The sequence below is a fragment of the Phytophthora infestans genome, genomic scaffold (genome assembly GCF_000142945.1).
Source record: "Phytophthora infestans T30-4 supercont1.9 genomic scaffold, whole genome shotgun sequence".
Taxonomy (NCBI): Eukaryota; Oomycota; class Peronosporomycetes; order Peronosporales; family Peronosporaceae; genus Phytophthora; species Phytophthora infestans.
This window is the reverse complement of record NW_003303750.1, coordinates 148,675-163,288: the sequence shown is the minus strand read 5'-3', so window position 1 is coordinate 163,288 and position 14,614 is coordinate 148,675. Positions and strand designations below refer to the sequence as shown.

Sequence of the window (14,614 nt, the reverse complement as noted above, 5' to 3'; positions counted from 1 at the left end):
CTTGTTGAGTGTTCTGGATAAGGTGGCGCTGACAAGTGACGAAATAAAAATATTACGGTCCTCTGATAGTTATACAAAGGGCCCAAAGCTTGCGCTAGCTTATCACCACTACTGCGGATGCCACCTCGATGCCTTTGTCCTTAATAATGTTCAATAATGAGCGGCTTCTTGATTACGCTTCCTAGGCAACATTAACACGGAACGAATTTACGTATAATATTCTGTATCACTAGGGTTAGTATGTGCTCAGGTAACAATCGCGCAATTAAACCGGGGGGGGTATAAAATTAGTAAAATGGTAAAAACCGTTACAAACAGGTTTCTCAACAATGCAGTTGGTGTTTGACGAACGCTACTTCGAAGTAGTTACTACTTAAGCGCTATATGCAGTACCTCCACCGGTGTCGGTTATTCGTAGACCCAGCCACCGATGAGTATTTGGTAAATGGTTTTTGTTTTCGTTGAACCGCTTTCAAAATGAGGTATTCTGCAATTATTTGGCGCTTTATTTCATACCCTCGCTGAAGCATTTGTTGCTTACAGCCCAAATTCAGTAGCGACGCCTCAGAAGCGCAGCAATGTCGTCTTCTGTTGCTGTGACCTCGGCAATTAGTTGTGCGTGTTCGGGTTTGGGCGAAGGGAGTGAGTCAGTGATGTTTAAACGATTTCTGAAAATAACTTTCTGAAAATGAAATCATTACGTAATTAACATGACATGGATAAAAGGTATCAGTGATGGAGATACCCCTGTCCTAAGCGAAGTTTTGTCCTAAGCGAATTTTTATTTTAGCCAATCACATTTCTTCATTTAAGAATTATGTCCACAGCTAAAAAATACTCTCACAACCAGTTAATTATGAGACTGTTCCTGCCACACATTTGGCTTTGTCACATGCCGAACACACCATGGGGAGGCCACGCTCATCTGGAACAGGCAGAAGGCCAAAGAGGTTTACTCGTATTGCTGTAGACTATGTTCACAAGCGTACCATACTACAATTTCTGGAATCTAAGCATACTGTGAATGAAGCAATAGCTCACTTCTTTCCGCCCTTATCTAGCTCAGACAGAAAACGCAAGCAAAAACAGATATCGAAGTGGAAAAAGCAGGCAGCGCCGATACAAGCCGTTTGCGAAGGTGGACATGGCCATCACAAGAATCTTCGGTGTAGTGGACAAGGAACGATACTTTCCAGTGAGACTAAGAGTGCTATCGTCTTGTGGATAAATTCTGTCCTGTCACCTCGCAAATGCTGAAGTTTAAGGCACTCGGAGTGGCTGCTGACGAAGATGAGCTTAGTCATGACGCTACCGGCTGTCTCCAGGCCCAGCGACAACGGCGCGACGTCCAGTAGCAACAGGTCCTGCAGCTTCGAAGACGACTCGTTGCCACTCAGAATCGCAGCCTGCACGGTGGCGCCGTACGCGACGGCTTCGTCCGGGTTGACGGACTTGAACAGCTCCTTCCCGTTGAAGAAATCCTTCAGCAACTGCTGCACCTTCGGGATGCGCGTCGAGCCTCCGACCAGGACGATCTCGTTCCCCTGGTTCTTGGACAGTTTAGAGTCTCGTAAAACCTGCGCAACAGGATCCATGGTCTTGCGGAAATAATCGCTGCACAAGTCTTCGAACCGCGCGCGCGTGATGGTCGAGTTGAAGTCCACGCCGTCAAACAGCGAGTCGATCTCGATGTACGCCTGCGCCGAAGTGGACAGCGTCCGCTTGGTGCGTTCGCACGCCGTACGAAGACGATGCAGAGCTCGCTAGTTCGACGTCATATCCTTGCGGTGCTTACGCTTGACCTCGGTCACGAAGAACTCGACCATACGGTTGTCGAAGTCCCCACCGCCCAAGTGCGTGTCACCCGCCGTCGCCTTGACCTCAAAGATCCCGTCTTCAATAGTTAGCAGTGAGACGTCGAACGTGCCGCCTCCGAGATCGAAGATCAGCACGTTGTTCTCGCCTCCTTTCTCGTCGAGCCCATAGGCGATCGCAGCAGCCGTCGGCTCATTAATGATACGCAGCACGTTCAAACCAGCAATAGCTCCAGCATCTTTAGTCGCCTGATGCTGCGAGTCGTTGAAGTAGGCCGGGACCGTCACCTCGGATGCTCAACAAACTATTCCGGTAAGCTGCTGGATGTGGCAGTTGATTTGATCACGAGAATACTGGACGCGGGTTCGAATTCCGCCGTGTCCACTTTTTTATTGGCTAAAATAAACAACTTAAGTATCAGTGACTTTACCTAAATCTTAATTTTTAGCTACTAATTTTGTGTAGCAACCCAGAACCTACAACAAGCTGCGCACACGGCCGTTCGCTTAGGACAGGGGGAAACCGGTAAAACAAAAATCGACTAAGTATTGGGACTAATCATCGTTTAGCATGATTACTTTGAAGTGTTGAAGGAACCTAAGCCGATCCTCTCGTTAGAGGATACAGATTTGAACGTCGATGCATAGTTTTGCATAAAATATGGAGGGGGGGCTTCGATATAGCATACTTAAACAGCCTTCCACATTGACCGACGTGTGTAGCTTTGTTATTCAGCTTTTCGGTAAATTGTTCATGTCTAATTTTACACTTCTGCCTACTTTTTGTTTTATTTTTGATTTTGCGATGTGTGGCTATTAAAAAAAACCTTATAACTTTAGAAGAAAACGTGTTCACCGTTGGTAAATATTATTTTTCTACTTTTCAACTTCTTTGTAATTATAGATGAAGAAAACGTTTTGGCTTACTTTCAAAAATAACAGACTGGTTAGAATCCAGTGGCTCCCAGTTTGTAAAGCCCGATCTAACCGCTTAAATGCTATTTCGTGTCATGGTTTACAATAGCTGTTGCCTGGTTTTGGCAAATGAATTTAGTCGCCGGGCTTTTCCCTTTGTAAAGCAGCTGAGCAACTCTGCTTGGATCGACAGCATCAACGCAACCTCGTGAGTAGGAGCACATCTTACTAACTATTTAGGCTCATACTAGGCTTGCATTTCTGGAGCATATTTCGCCCTTTTGACTTCTCGGGTCGTTTCCGGGTTTTATTAAAGTGTTATTCTTCAGTGAGAAATAAATGTACTACTTAGTCAAGGTTGTTCATGCAACAAAGTCGTATTCCTTGGTTTGGTTCATATCACTTGTACGACAGAGGCTTTAATATATTTATCTTGCCTTTCGATTTCACCCTGACAAAGTCATTTTCATTTATTTGTCTTTTCGTTTTGCATGCACAAACTTTGCTTTTGTTTTACAATAGAATTATGCAGTTCCCCAAGACTGTTTTGATTCTTTTATAGTGTCACTACAATCTCAAAGCTTTATTGTTTATTGCTTAATTTCACAGTATTATTGTGCAGGTTTTTAGTTTTTAACCATTGGGTGCCTGCCAAATATCACATAAACGACCGACTCGGTCTTTAAAAAGATATATGGCGGTGTGGTGTAGTGATTTCTCCGTAGTTGCGGATTATCACCCGTCGACAAAGACGTGACACCGCCCAAGTTGTTCAAGCGACGAACCCTCGGTCGGGTGATGTACGGAGACGCCAAGGTGCAGGGACTCGACGGCGTCACCTCCGAGTTTTCAACAAGTATCGGATACGGCCCTATGTCACTGAATCCAGGCTGTCCTTATTATTAATAATGGACTGGCCGGATTCGCATTCAGCGGACCATCTACGGTACGAACCCTCAGTGGCGGTTGGGATGAGTTCGCGGAATACTCAGCGACCTTTAGAAGACACGTTTACCGTCTGGGACAGGGCGCGGACCGTTAAAGATGCTCATGCGATGGTGCAGACGACGCTTGGCATGCAAGAAGATCCATAACGGATCATTGTTCACTTGATATTTGTATACTTGATTAGGACTTCTTATTAGGAATAGACCCGAAAGGGTAAGCTTAAATACAGAACAGAATTTCCACTCAAGCACACAGAGCGACGTCCGGCTTCAAGGTAAGCGTCAGGTCAAGCTTGTTTGAGTGTGTTATGCCTGTCGGTGAACTCGAAGCTCTGTAGCGAGGGTTCATCCGGCAAGGCCAAGAGACTTTGTGTATTGGCCGATTATTATCGGGAGGTTTTACGTGACGGCTTATTGTTGCCTATTTGCACGACTGGGAGTGCTTGAATTGCCTCCCTTTTATTTCTTCCAGCCGAGTGTTGAACACTCGGTGATCTCGTAAAAGGCTTACCCGTGCCTGGTACCCTTCCGCTGTTGGGACCACGAGGATTCAAAACACCTGCTAGCTTTGCTCGTGCTAGTAGCGTGTTCTTATTTTACTGGTTGGCCTATATAAGTAGTTTACAAGGTCCAGTTTGTCCCGGTGCAAGGGCAGAACTGGGGTCTTCAGGTCCGCCCGAACGATCGTTTACTATCCTAGTAGACGTATTGTTGTGGGAACATCCTAACTACATCTGTAGCTAGAGTTCACGTGGGATTTCCAACACCACAACTGGTGCCGCGACCCGGGAATAGATTGTGACCATTGTGAACTGTTTGTATGGCCTTCCAGTTTACGAGCTACCAAGAGAAGAAGAACAAGAAAAAGACAAGAAACATGGCGAAAGGACAACCGACGGTACCAGTTACGCCTGCCAAGTTTGGCGGGGCTCGCAACGAGAGTTCAAGCCCGGCTGCGCGCTTTGCAGCCGCCACCGAGCTTTCAGTGAGCTTCGACGACGAAGCGGACATCGGTCCTGACGCCCACGATTATAAAGATTACATTAATAAGACGCCGGCTCCAGAGCCAGGCGCAGCGACGCCGGAGACGGCCACGCTATCATCGGGGCTGAGCGGGGCGACCAAGTCCCTTTCGAGGAACCTCGCCGACGAGCTCGATGATGTTGCGGGACCGGAACCGGCCTATGATGATTATGACGATGGGACCGAGGGTTTTAAACCTTCGGTGGCGAGTGCAAAGCATTCAGCACTGCTGAAGGCACCTCGCCCACCTATCAACGGTGATACACCAGCCGCCAAGCGCGTTTTCGACCGCGTACAAGCGCTGATGCAGAATGATGAGTGGATGCAGCTGTTCAAGCCCATCCCCAAGAAAAAGGCCGACTGGCCTGCGCTTGCGCAGGAACTTCAATACCCAGTCAGCTCGGTTTCGACTAGTCAAGTTGCCGAGGATTCAGTTTCGCTACTGTTGTCGCTGGGGTTCGAGAACGAGACGTACCCATCAACGATGTCGCTCCAGGATTGGAGTCCACATGAAGCCGGAGCTGCTCTCCAGAAATGGAAGAAGAAGCTTCGGAAGGCGTTTGGCGCCGTTGGCATCAATGCCGGAAAGCAGCCTGTGAGTCGACCGATGATTCAAGATGAAGATCCGTCTAAGATTCCACTGCCGCCGACGCCCCAACGACTCGTTCGTACTCCTCCGACCAAGCGTGGAGCTGAGCGTGGTGCCTTTGGCACTACCGAAGCTTCACCGTACTTTCGAGACTCGCACATGGTTACGCCACGTTCGGAGAGCCGTATGCAACGTATTTACGCAAGTAACGAGGGTTCGTTCGGTCGCCGAGGCGGTGCGCGAGCTCCCAAAGGTGGTGCCGGACGTCGTCAAGTCGACAGCGATGGTTCGTCCAGTGACGATGACATTTTGGTGCGTACATTCGAGGAGGAAGATCCTCAACTCGAGTTGATGCGTCAGATGAATGAGCTAGCGACGCTGAACGACGTGGACCCAACACCGAGGATTGAAATGGCTTCGCACCGACCGCTGGATCGCATCACGCCGTTCTCAGGCTCTCGCAACAAGAGCGAGAACTGTATGCAGTGGCTCCATGGGTTCGTCTATGAAATGACTGGAACCCACACAGATGCCGATAAATTGTGCATTCCATTTGAGCTAAGTCTCCGGGACGGAGCCATTCATTGGTTCCGTCAACTTCCGAAGAAGACGAAGCGCAAGTGGAAGCTGCTGAGCGTTGCGTTCATCCGCTACTACTGCTCGCAGCTCACGCAGACGGCACTGTCGCGTTACTACTCCTCCAAGCGGGAACGAAATGAACATCTGTGCGACTACATAAACAGGCTGAACGGCTACGCTCGGACCACCCGTCTACACTTTGAGAAGAGTGGTCGCGACGCGAAAGAACACGTACAGCAGTTCCTGGCAACATGCGACGATGACAAACTAGCGGAGCGTCTCTACCACGCTCGAGTCGCCGACATTCACGAGCTCGAAGAGATCGTCGAAGATGTTCTCAAGGGCAAGGAGAGAATGGCCAAGCGTGACAGTGAGTACCGATACTCTAAGAGTCGTGATACGCGACGCGACGATGGGTACGCCCGCAACAACCGGCGTGATGACCGTCGCCGCGATGACAACCGCAACAAACCAAGAGTGACACTCATTGAAGCTACGGTGGACGACCTACTAGCTGAATTAGAAGGTCGTGAAGCTGCTCAAGGAGGCAACGAGTATTCAAACGAAGATCCGAACGCTTACGACAATGTCCAAGATGAGTACAACGACTTTCAGCCCGATAATACGGATGGCGATTTCTCATTGGATGAAAACGACCGATACCTCGCTGCTGCAAACGAAAACGAGCGCCGTGCAGCTGCTGAAGGCACCTACGCACGTTCGGACAACCGTCAACCGCGTGGAAACACGCCTGATCGCGAGAAGGGCTTCAATCAAGATCGCCGAAGTAGTGACCGTGGGTTCAATCAGGACCAACGCGGTCGACGTGACTTCAACCGCGACAACCGACGCCCACAGTACGGACCATGCGCGGTGTGCGGTGGCATGAGTCACTCCGCCCACTACTGTAACAAGCGATGCAAGTTCTGCAAGCAGTTCCACGATGCTGGACAATGCGAACTTTTCCGCAACTTCCAAGACCTTGCCAAATTCGTGCGCACTAAAGGCACGAAGGAGGAACTCCCGCCAGAGCTCAAGGCCGTCGTTCAAGAACGTCATTTAAACTAGGCAGCCCGCCAACTACAACTGGGTTGGTCCCTATCGGGCTGCCACAGTTAACTGAGCCTTCAATGGAAGCAGAGTGTATCTTTGCTTTCATGGGGCAGAGTGAATGGCCTGATAATTACGTAACAAGTGTGAACGCGACGGAAAATGAAAAGGAGAGGAGTAGAATCCTCGGTGGAGGTGTTGGAGAGAGAGTGGAGTGTGCTGATGCTGATGAGGGCACCAGCGAGGATTCGCTCGGCTTGGTTTCGAGTGCAGCGCGAGACGTGCCCAAGGGTCACTCCAAGATGATGAAGTTGAACCTTGGCGAGAGACAGGGGTGGTGGTCGGCCAAGAAATTCGACCGACGGATCAGAATGAGAGCTCTGGTGCAAGGCGCTGTGAACGACCAGCGAACGAGGATCCTCCTCGACACAGGAGCGAACGTTAGTGTGATCACTGACGCCTTTGCCAAGAAGTTGCGACTCCGAGATGTACCTGATCACGGACGCCGCATTGACATTCAAGGAATCAACGAAGGCAAGGTGTCTACGACGCGACGAGCGTGCGTCAAGATTACGCTCGGATGGGAGATGGTGTACGAGTTTGAGATGTTGGTAATGGCGCATAGTGCAGGCGTCGACGTGGTACTCGGGACCGACTTTATGATCCCAGCCGGGATCCGGTTGGACCTGTTCCACGGCGCGGCGCAATTACCGCACGAAGTCCAAATCCCGCTGATAAAGACCAAGAACATGATCGACAGCAAAGAATACGGCTCCCATGTTAACGCCGGGCCACCCGAGCGGCTGGACATTCAAGCGCACGAGTGGCGAGAATATCGACTAGCGAAGCGTCAAGTCGGGCTGGAAGAACACGTACTGTGGGTTCGTCGAGCGAACAAGCTAATCCCGTCAGTGACGAGGTTTCGACGTGGACGGCCTCAGAGCATTCGATTGACCAACGTGTCTGATCGAACTGTGTACCTACCAGCACACGACTCGATCGCGATGTGGATTCCAGATGGGGATTTGCCACGAGGTGACGGCTATGCGCGTCTGGAGTCCAAGAAGTACCAAGACTGGCAAGTGTTGGCCTACGAAGGTTGTAGAGACCGCGAGCTCTTTCAGCGTGAATGCGAAATCTACGAACAATGGCTTGCAACTCAGCCTTCAGCAGTTGATCGACCATACTACCCAGAACCAGGTGGGGTGCTAGCACGACCTCTAGAAGACTCGCTAGTGGATTCTAGTGATCGTCTTACATGTGCAGAGCGCTAGGCACTGATCCTGGAAGAACGTGAACGAGTGGAAGCCTGTCTGGCGTCTGGGGTGACAGCCGGGGATTCGGCCGACGGTCAGCCTTCCGCAGAACCTTTGGACACGTGCACGACAACCCATGGCGGAGGCAATAACGCGAACGAAGCCTCGGTAGTGCGTACACACGAACTACTGAGGCCGGTAAACGTGGTACATACGCCAACGAGTGTTAGTGTCCAGTCAGGGGTGACCACGGAAGCGACAACCAACAGCACTGGATTAAATGGAGTCACCCGTTTTAAAGAAGCTGTCCCGGCCTTGTGTGTCACCAAATCTGCGAACGAGACATCGGTGGTTGATCCAGAGGATACAGGCATCGCGCAGAAGGTGTTGAGTACGGCACCGAGTATTCATTGCAAGATTGGTGCGAATTCCGAAATGTCAAGACAGGGCCGGAACGAGGAGCGGAGCAAAAGTCAACAACCCAAGATGTCGACGGCCCACGCTTTCAATATTGCGAACGACGACTCGGCAGGTGGCCCAGAGATGGGAAACCAGGATGGGAAGGAGATGGACCAAGTACCGACTGTTGAAATCGAAACGGATGGCAATGTTGAGTCAAGGGAAGAATCCATAGCGGCGTTGGACGGAACATACATCTCGGTTGCTCGAGTATTAACAACCGAGGGAAATGAAGCAGCGGAGGATACGAGAAATGATTTCTACGAACACCCAGCTAACAACATTGGCTTGGACGACTACGCGAAGGAGCTGGCATTCCTGCCGGATCTGACCGAAGAGATCAACACGAGAATTGACTACACTGCGCCTAATGTTGCTGATCCTGAGCTGTCGATTGAACGCCGAGAACGTCTAGTCGCGACGCCAAAGAACCACGAGCACATCCTGATTGCTAGTGGTAACGCACTGCCGCCGCCAGCCTACGGAGCGGTATGCGATATCGACACACAGGGGCACGCCCCAATTAAACAGCGTGCCCGGCGCGTACCGCTGCGATTTCTCGGCAAGCTGTACGAGCTGCTGCGCGCTTTATTGCGTGCAGGACTGATCGTCTTCTCAGACAGTCCATGGGCATCGCCGATCGTGATTGTGATGAAAAAGAACGGGCTGGACATCCGGCTCTGCATTGATTACAAGATGGTGAATGCTATCACCGCGATCATGGAGTATGCAATGCCGCTAGTCGACGACCTGTTAACAGATCTCGAGCGCTACCTATGGTTCTGCTCGCTGGATGCAGCAAGCGGCTTCTGGGCGGTCATGATGACCTTGCGAGCGCGTAAAGTGTCAGCGTTCGTCTGCGCACTAGGACATTTTGAGTGGTTACGCATGCCCTTTGGGTTAAAGAACGCGCCGATGATCTACCAGCGTATGATTGACAGCGCACTCTGGGGGTTCGTTGAACCTAAAGGAGGTTGGTTTGAATACTCGGAGAGGATGCGTTTAGCTGAAGAACAGGCCAATGACATGTTTACGAACGGGGAGCCAGACGAATCATCGCTGGTACCTGTATTTGGTCGACGGTCGTTTGTGGATGACATTTGCTTCGGTGGCGAGGATTTCGACAGCTGCCTAGCGACGCTGGACCGATTGCTAGCAAAATTTGCACAGTGTCGGATCAGCATTAGCTTCACCAAGAGCATCTTTTGCCAACCCAAGGTGGACTTTCTGTCGCATAAAATTTCGCCAGAAGGTATCAGAGCTGACCCCAAGAAGCTTGCGGCCATCACCGAGCTTTCGTTTCCAACGAGCAAGAAGGGCATGCAGTCGTTTCTTGGAGCGGTTAATTACTACAGCCGCTTCATTCAAGACTTCGCGGTCTATGGTGCGGCGCTGTACCAGCTCAAGGATGAAGACTTTGTCGTTGAAGGTGGCCTTTCTGTGGCACGTCGTTCCTTCAAAAAATTGAAGACGAGTGTTTCACATTCACCCATCCTCAGGCACTTCGATCGGTCGAAAGAAGTTCACGTCATGCTCTTTGCGAATGAATGGGCGTTGAGCACTACGCTAATGCAAGAAAATGAAGGCAAGTTACACCCCCCGTACGGTTCCTCGGTCGGGTGCTCAAGGAGACCGAGATGAACTACCATCCTGCTGAGAAGGAAGTTTTGGCGTTACTTCTGCTGTTGAAGATCTGTTACGTCCAGCTGGCAGGAAAGACGCTACATGTCTATACACGATTCTCGACGTTAGAGTGGGTGCATAAGTCGAAGTCTCTCTTCGGACGCGCGGTCCAGTTCGCAGTGCTGCTATCGCAGTGGCACCTTAAGGTGCAGCGCGTGAAGGAGAAGGATGTCGCCTTTGCGCAGCTACTGCAGTCAAGCATCACGAGCTTCGTTGACCTGGAGGACTCGCTCGCGCCGGTGGCACCTCCAAACAAGGGTTCCCCGACTGTTCGAATGGACCCCGCGTTGCTGTACGCCAGGCTTTCCCGTAATTACAGCGGATTCGTCATGTCTTTTGACGGATCAGCGAAGACAGAGAAGTACGGTGGCTACGGGAGTTGTTCATGGGTGCTGTGGCGCCTTCCTGAGTGGAAGGTAGTGATTGCTGCAAACGCTTACCTCTCGGCCACCACGGTGAATGAGGCAGAGTACACAGGTATGATAAACGGTGTCAAGGCTGCTATTGCGCACGGTGCCGAGGATTTAGTCATCGTTGGGGACTCAAGGCTCGCGATTCAACAATCACTAGGGGTGATCGCATGCAGGAAGGAAACTTTGCTAGCGCTGCTGAATACTCACAAGGAACTCACTGCCAAGCTTCGATCAGTTAAATATCTTCACGTTGTACGAGAATACAACGCGGCCGCGGATTCGTTAGCCACTGAAGCGCTGGAATCAAAGGTCAGTCGGGTAATCTTGGCTGAAACTCGCAAGTCGGAATTGGCATCGCTGAACCGCATCCAGGAAATGATCTACGAGCCGGATGAAGACTCGGTAGATGTTTCGTCACAAGGAGCAGAGCGTCAAGTACATGTACTGTCAGGCAGCGAGTCTTCAAAGTGGAAAACTTTCGAAAATTTCGTGGTTGATTACAGCTCACCAAAGTGCGATTATGGTAATATAGCAGTGATGACTCGGCGACAGACGAAAGCCAAGAAACGCGTCAGGTTTGCAGATGAACACTCGGAGGATGTCTCAAAAGCTCAAGAAGAGCATGAAGAACGACGAGAGACGTCCACCGAAGATTCAATCGGCCAGGATTTGCCAGACCATCTTCACAAGACTGTACCAGCGGCATTTCCCGATGCGGAAGATGTTGACCCGGTAGCGATACAGCGGGAGCGACGCAGACGGATACTAGTGGCACAAGACGAGGAACAGAAGTGGTTTAACACCAAGAAGGTGCTTCAGGGCCAAGCACAAGAGCTGAGTTACAAAGAAGCTCGAGATGCCTGGAAGTATGCTGACCGGTTCGTGTTATCAGAAGACGGCGTGCTTCACTATCTTGGATTGAATCGTCGGTACGACCACGGTTGGCAAGAGGAGACCAAGCTGCGGCTTGTGGTACCAACAACGGTGATTCAAGAGGTCCTGCAAAACTGTCACGACTCGCTGGAAGGAGGACATCAAGGTGTGGTGAGAACGTTCCACCGCGTTAAGTCCGATTATTATTGGATCGGCTTGTACGCTGACGTAGAGAAGCATGTGAAGTCATGTCCAGATTGCAGCTCGAGTAAAAGCCGTCCGCAGCTTCGTAGATACTCACCTGGCAACGTACTAGCCGAACGACCTTTCCAGATCGTCTCGATGGATTTTGTGATCCCACTACCGAAATCTCGCAGGGGCAACACGGCGTTGCTCCTATTTCAGTGCTCGTTCACGGGATTCGCTATTGCCAAGGCTATGTCAGATACGACTGCACTGAGTGTTGCCCAAGTGTTCGAAGAATGTGTGTACCGACGGTTCGGAGCCCCATCATTAATACGGCATGACCGCGACCCACGCTTCATGAGCGAGGTTTTCCAAGCATTTGCAGAGATGATGCAGTCAAGATCACGAGCGACTTTGAGCTATCGGCCACAGGCTAATGGACAGCAGGAACGCTCGGTGAAGTCGGTGATGGGATCCGTACGGGTGTACGCGGAAGACCCTCTACAGCAAGATTGGGACGAAATCGCGGAGAAGCTAGTATTTGCTATTAATACTTCTCAAGACACTACGAGGAAGGAAACGCCGTTCTACCTCGTTCATAATTGGGATGCGCAGTCGACGTTGCGGGCAATGTCGTCATCACTCAAACGAGGACTCGGCAAGCAGTCTGACGCACTGGCGTGGCGGCGTGATATCAATCGACAACATGAGGTCGCCCTCACTATGGCCATGGATTATCAGGCTGTAGAAAAGGAGCGAAGGGCTAAAAAGCATAATGATGCTCTGAGTCGACTGGAAAAAGCTGCTGTACCTCAACCAAGTGGAAACGAAGACTCGGCGGACCCTCCAGAAGCTTCGGAAGAGATGGAAGATCCTGCAAGAGCTCCACCGAGATCTCTTTTTGAGATTGGGAGCCGGGCGTGCTTGTACATGGGAACGCGTCAAACCGGGCTTGACGAAGAAATTAGCTCACCGATGGCATGGACCTTTTCGGATCAAGCGCAAGGTGGAAGAGTTTGCGTACGAGCTGGAACTGCCTGATCGAGTGGGTATCGCTTTTACCCAGTAGTGCATGTGTCAAGACTCAAGGCTGTCACCGATCACATTCGACCGACACTCGATTGGTACTTGACGCGACTAATGAAGCAAGACTCGACTTCGATGAGGAACTTCTGCCTGAGGACAGCTGGGAACCAGATCAAGTTGCCGGTGAATATGAAGTCGAGGCCATCCTCGACGACAGAACACCACTAACGACGAGCACGGAGCGTGCTGTACGCGAGTTCAAAGTCAAGTGGGTGGGCTATGAAGATACAACTTGGGAACCATCATCAAACTTGTCATGTGGAGGTCTGCTGTACGACTATTTGCGAGCCAAGAAGAGCGAGAATCGGCTGCAGATGGCGCAAGTGGCGCACGAAGACTAGCGTGACTGGATCACGTGTGAACTGTCCACAGGGCGATGCAGCCTGTGGTAACAGACGAAAAACGTTACTGCAACAACAAATTGTATATGCATTTGAAGAACAACATGAACATGATTACGCTGTGGAAGTGGATTAAGAATAATAAAAACATGAATGCCGACCGGAGAACAACCACTGAAAACGAAGTCACGCGGGACACCTCAACAGCTAGCTGAGATGCTGGAGAACGTCGTGGAACGTGCAGCGAGGATCCAAATCGATTCCAAGTGCCTGGCCGCGGTGGCCAAGAGTGTCAACGAAGTAGAGTCACCACTCTCCTTCTCCTCTTCATCAGGAACTGGAGCCTCGGCAGCTGGAGCTGAAGCCGGACCCTGCGAATCCTCGGTACCAGCTTCAACAGGAGGAGCAGCAGGAGCCATCTCCGCGGATTCAGCGACGACGGGGAGTGCTGCAAGAGCTACCAGAGGAAGTGAAGAGTCCGGGGCAGCAGGCGCTGGAGGGCCGGTTGATGACGCTGCTGTCGGAGGAAGTGCAGCAGACTGAGGGGCGTTCGAACCCTCGGTCTTGCCCTCATGAGAAACAAGTCGAGTAATGCGAGGTGATGAGCAAGGTACCGATGATTCAGGAGAAGGATGGGCTTACGTACCTCCAGCTGCTCACGTACGCGACGTCTACGAGGATTGAGACGCTGGAAAGCGTCGGACACGGCTCGATTCAGACGCTTGGACATACGGTGGCGTGATGGTGAATTGAAGAATGAAGAAATGTCACAACGGGCACCAGTACCGTGGCTTCCATTGCGACAGGGGCAGTTGTGGTGTAGTGATTTCTCCGTAGTTGCGGATTATCACCCGTCGACAAAGACTTGACACCGCCCAAGTTGTTCAAGAGACGAACCCTCGGTCGGGTGATGTACGGAGACGCCAAGGTGCAAGGGACTCGACGGCGTCACCTCCGAGTTTTCAACAAGTATCGGATACGGCCCTATGTCACTGAATCCAGGCTGTCCTTATTATTAATAATGGACTGGCCGGATTCGCATTCAGCGGACCATCTTTGGTACGAACCCTCAGTGGCGGTTGGGATGAGTTCGCGGAATACTCAGCGACCTTTGGAAGACACGTTTACCGTCTGGGACAGGGCGCGGACCGTTAAAGATGCTCATGCGACGGTGCAGACGACGCTTGGCATGCAAGAAGATCCATAACGGATCATTGTTCACTTGATATTTGTATACTTGATTAGGACTTCTTATTAGGAATAGACCCGAAAGGGTAAGCTTAAATACAGAACAGAATTTCCACTCAAGCACACAGAGCGACGTCCGGCTTCAAGGTAAGCGTCAGGTCAAGCTTGTTTGAGTGTGTTATGCCTGTCGGTGAACTCGAAGCTCTGTAGCG

At 51.0% G+C, this 14,614-nt stretch overlaps 1 protein-coding gene across 1 annotated transcript; it reads right to left on the bottom strand.

Moving 5' to 3' along the window:
* Positions 1-804: 804 nt before the first annotated feature.
* PITG_05721 (hsp70-like protein) lies at positions 805-2,999 on the bottom strand (the record flags this gene model as incomplete). The annotated part of the gene is made up of 5 exons (XM_002997937.1): positions 805-827; positions 1,244-1,759; positions 1,796-2,110; positions 2,595-2,627; positions 2,978-2,999. 5 exons carry the CDS (start codon positions 2,997-2,999, stop codon positions 805-807), a joined length of 909 nt encoding a protein of 302 aa, XP_002997983.1.
* Between the last annotated feature and the right edge of the window lie 11,615 nt (positions 3,000-14,614).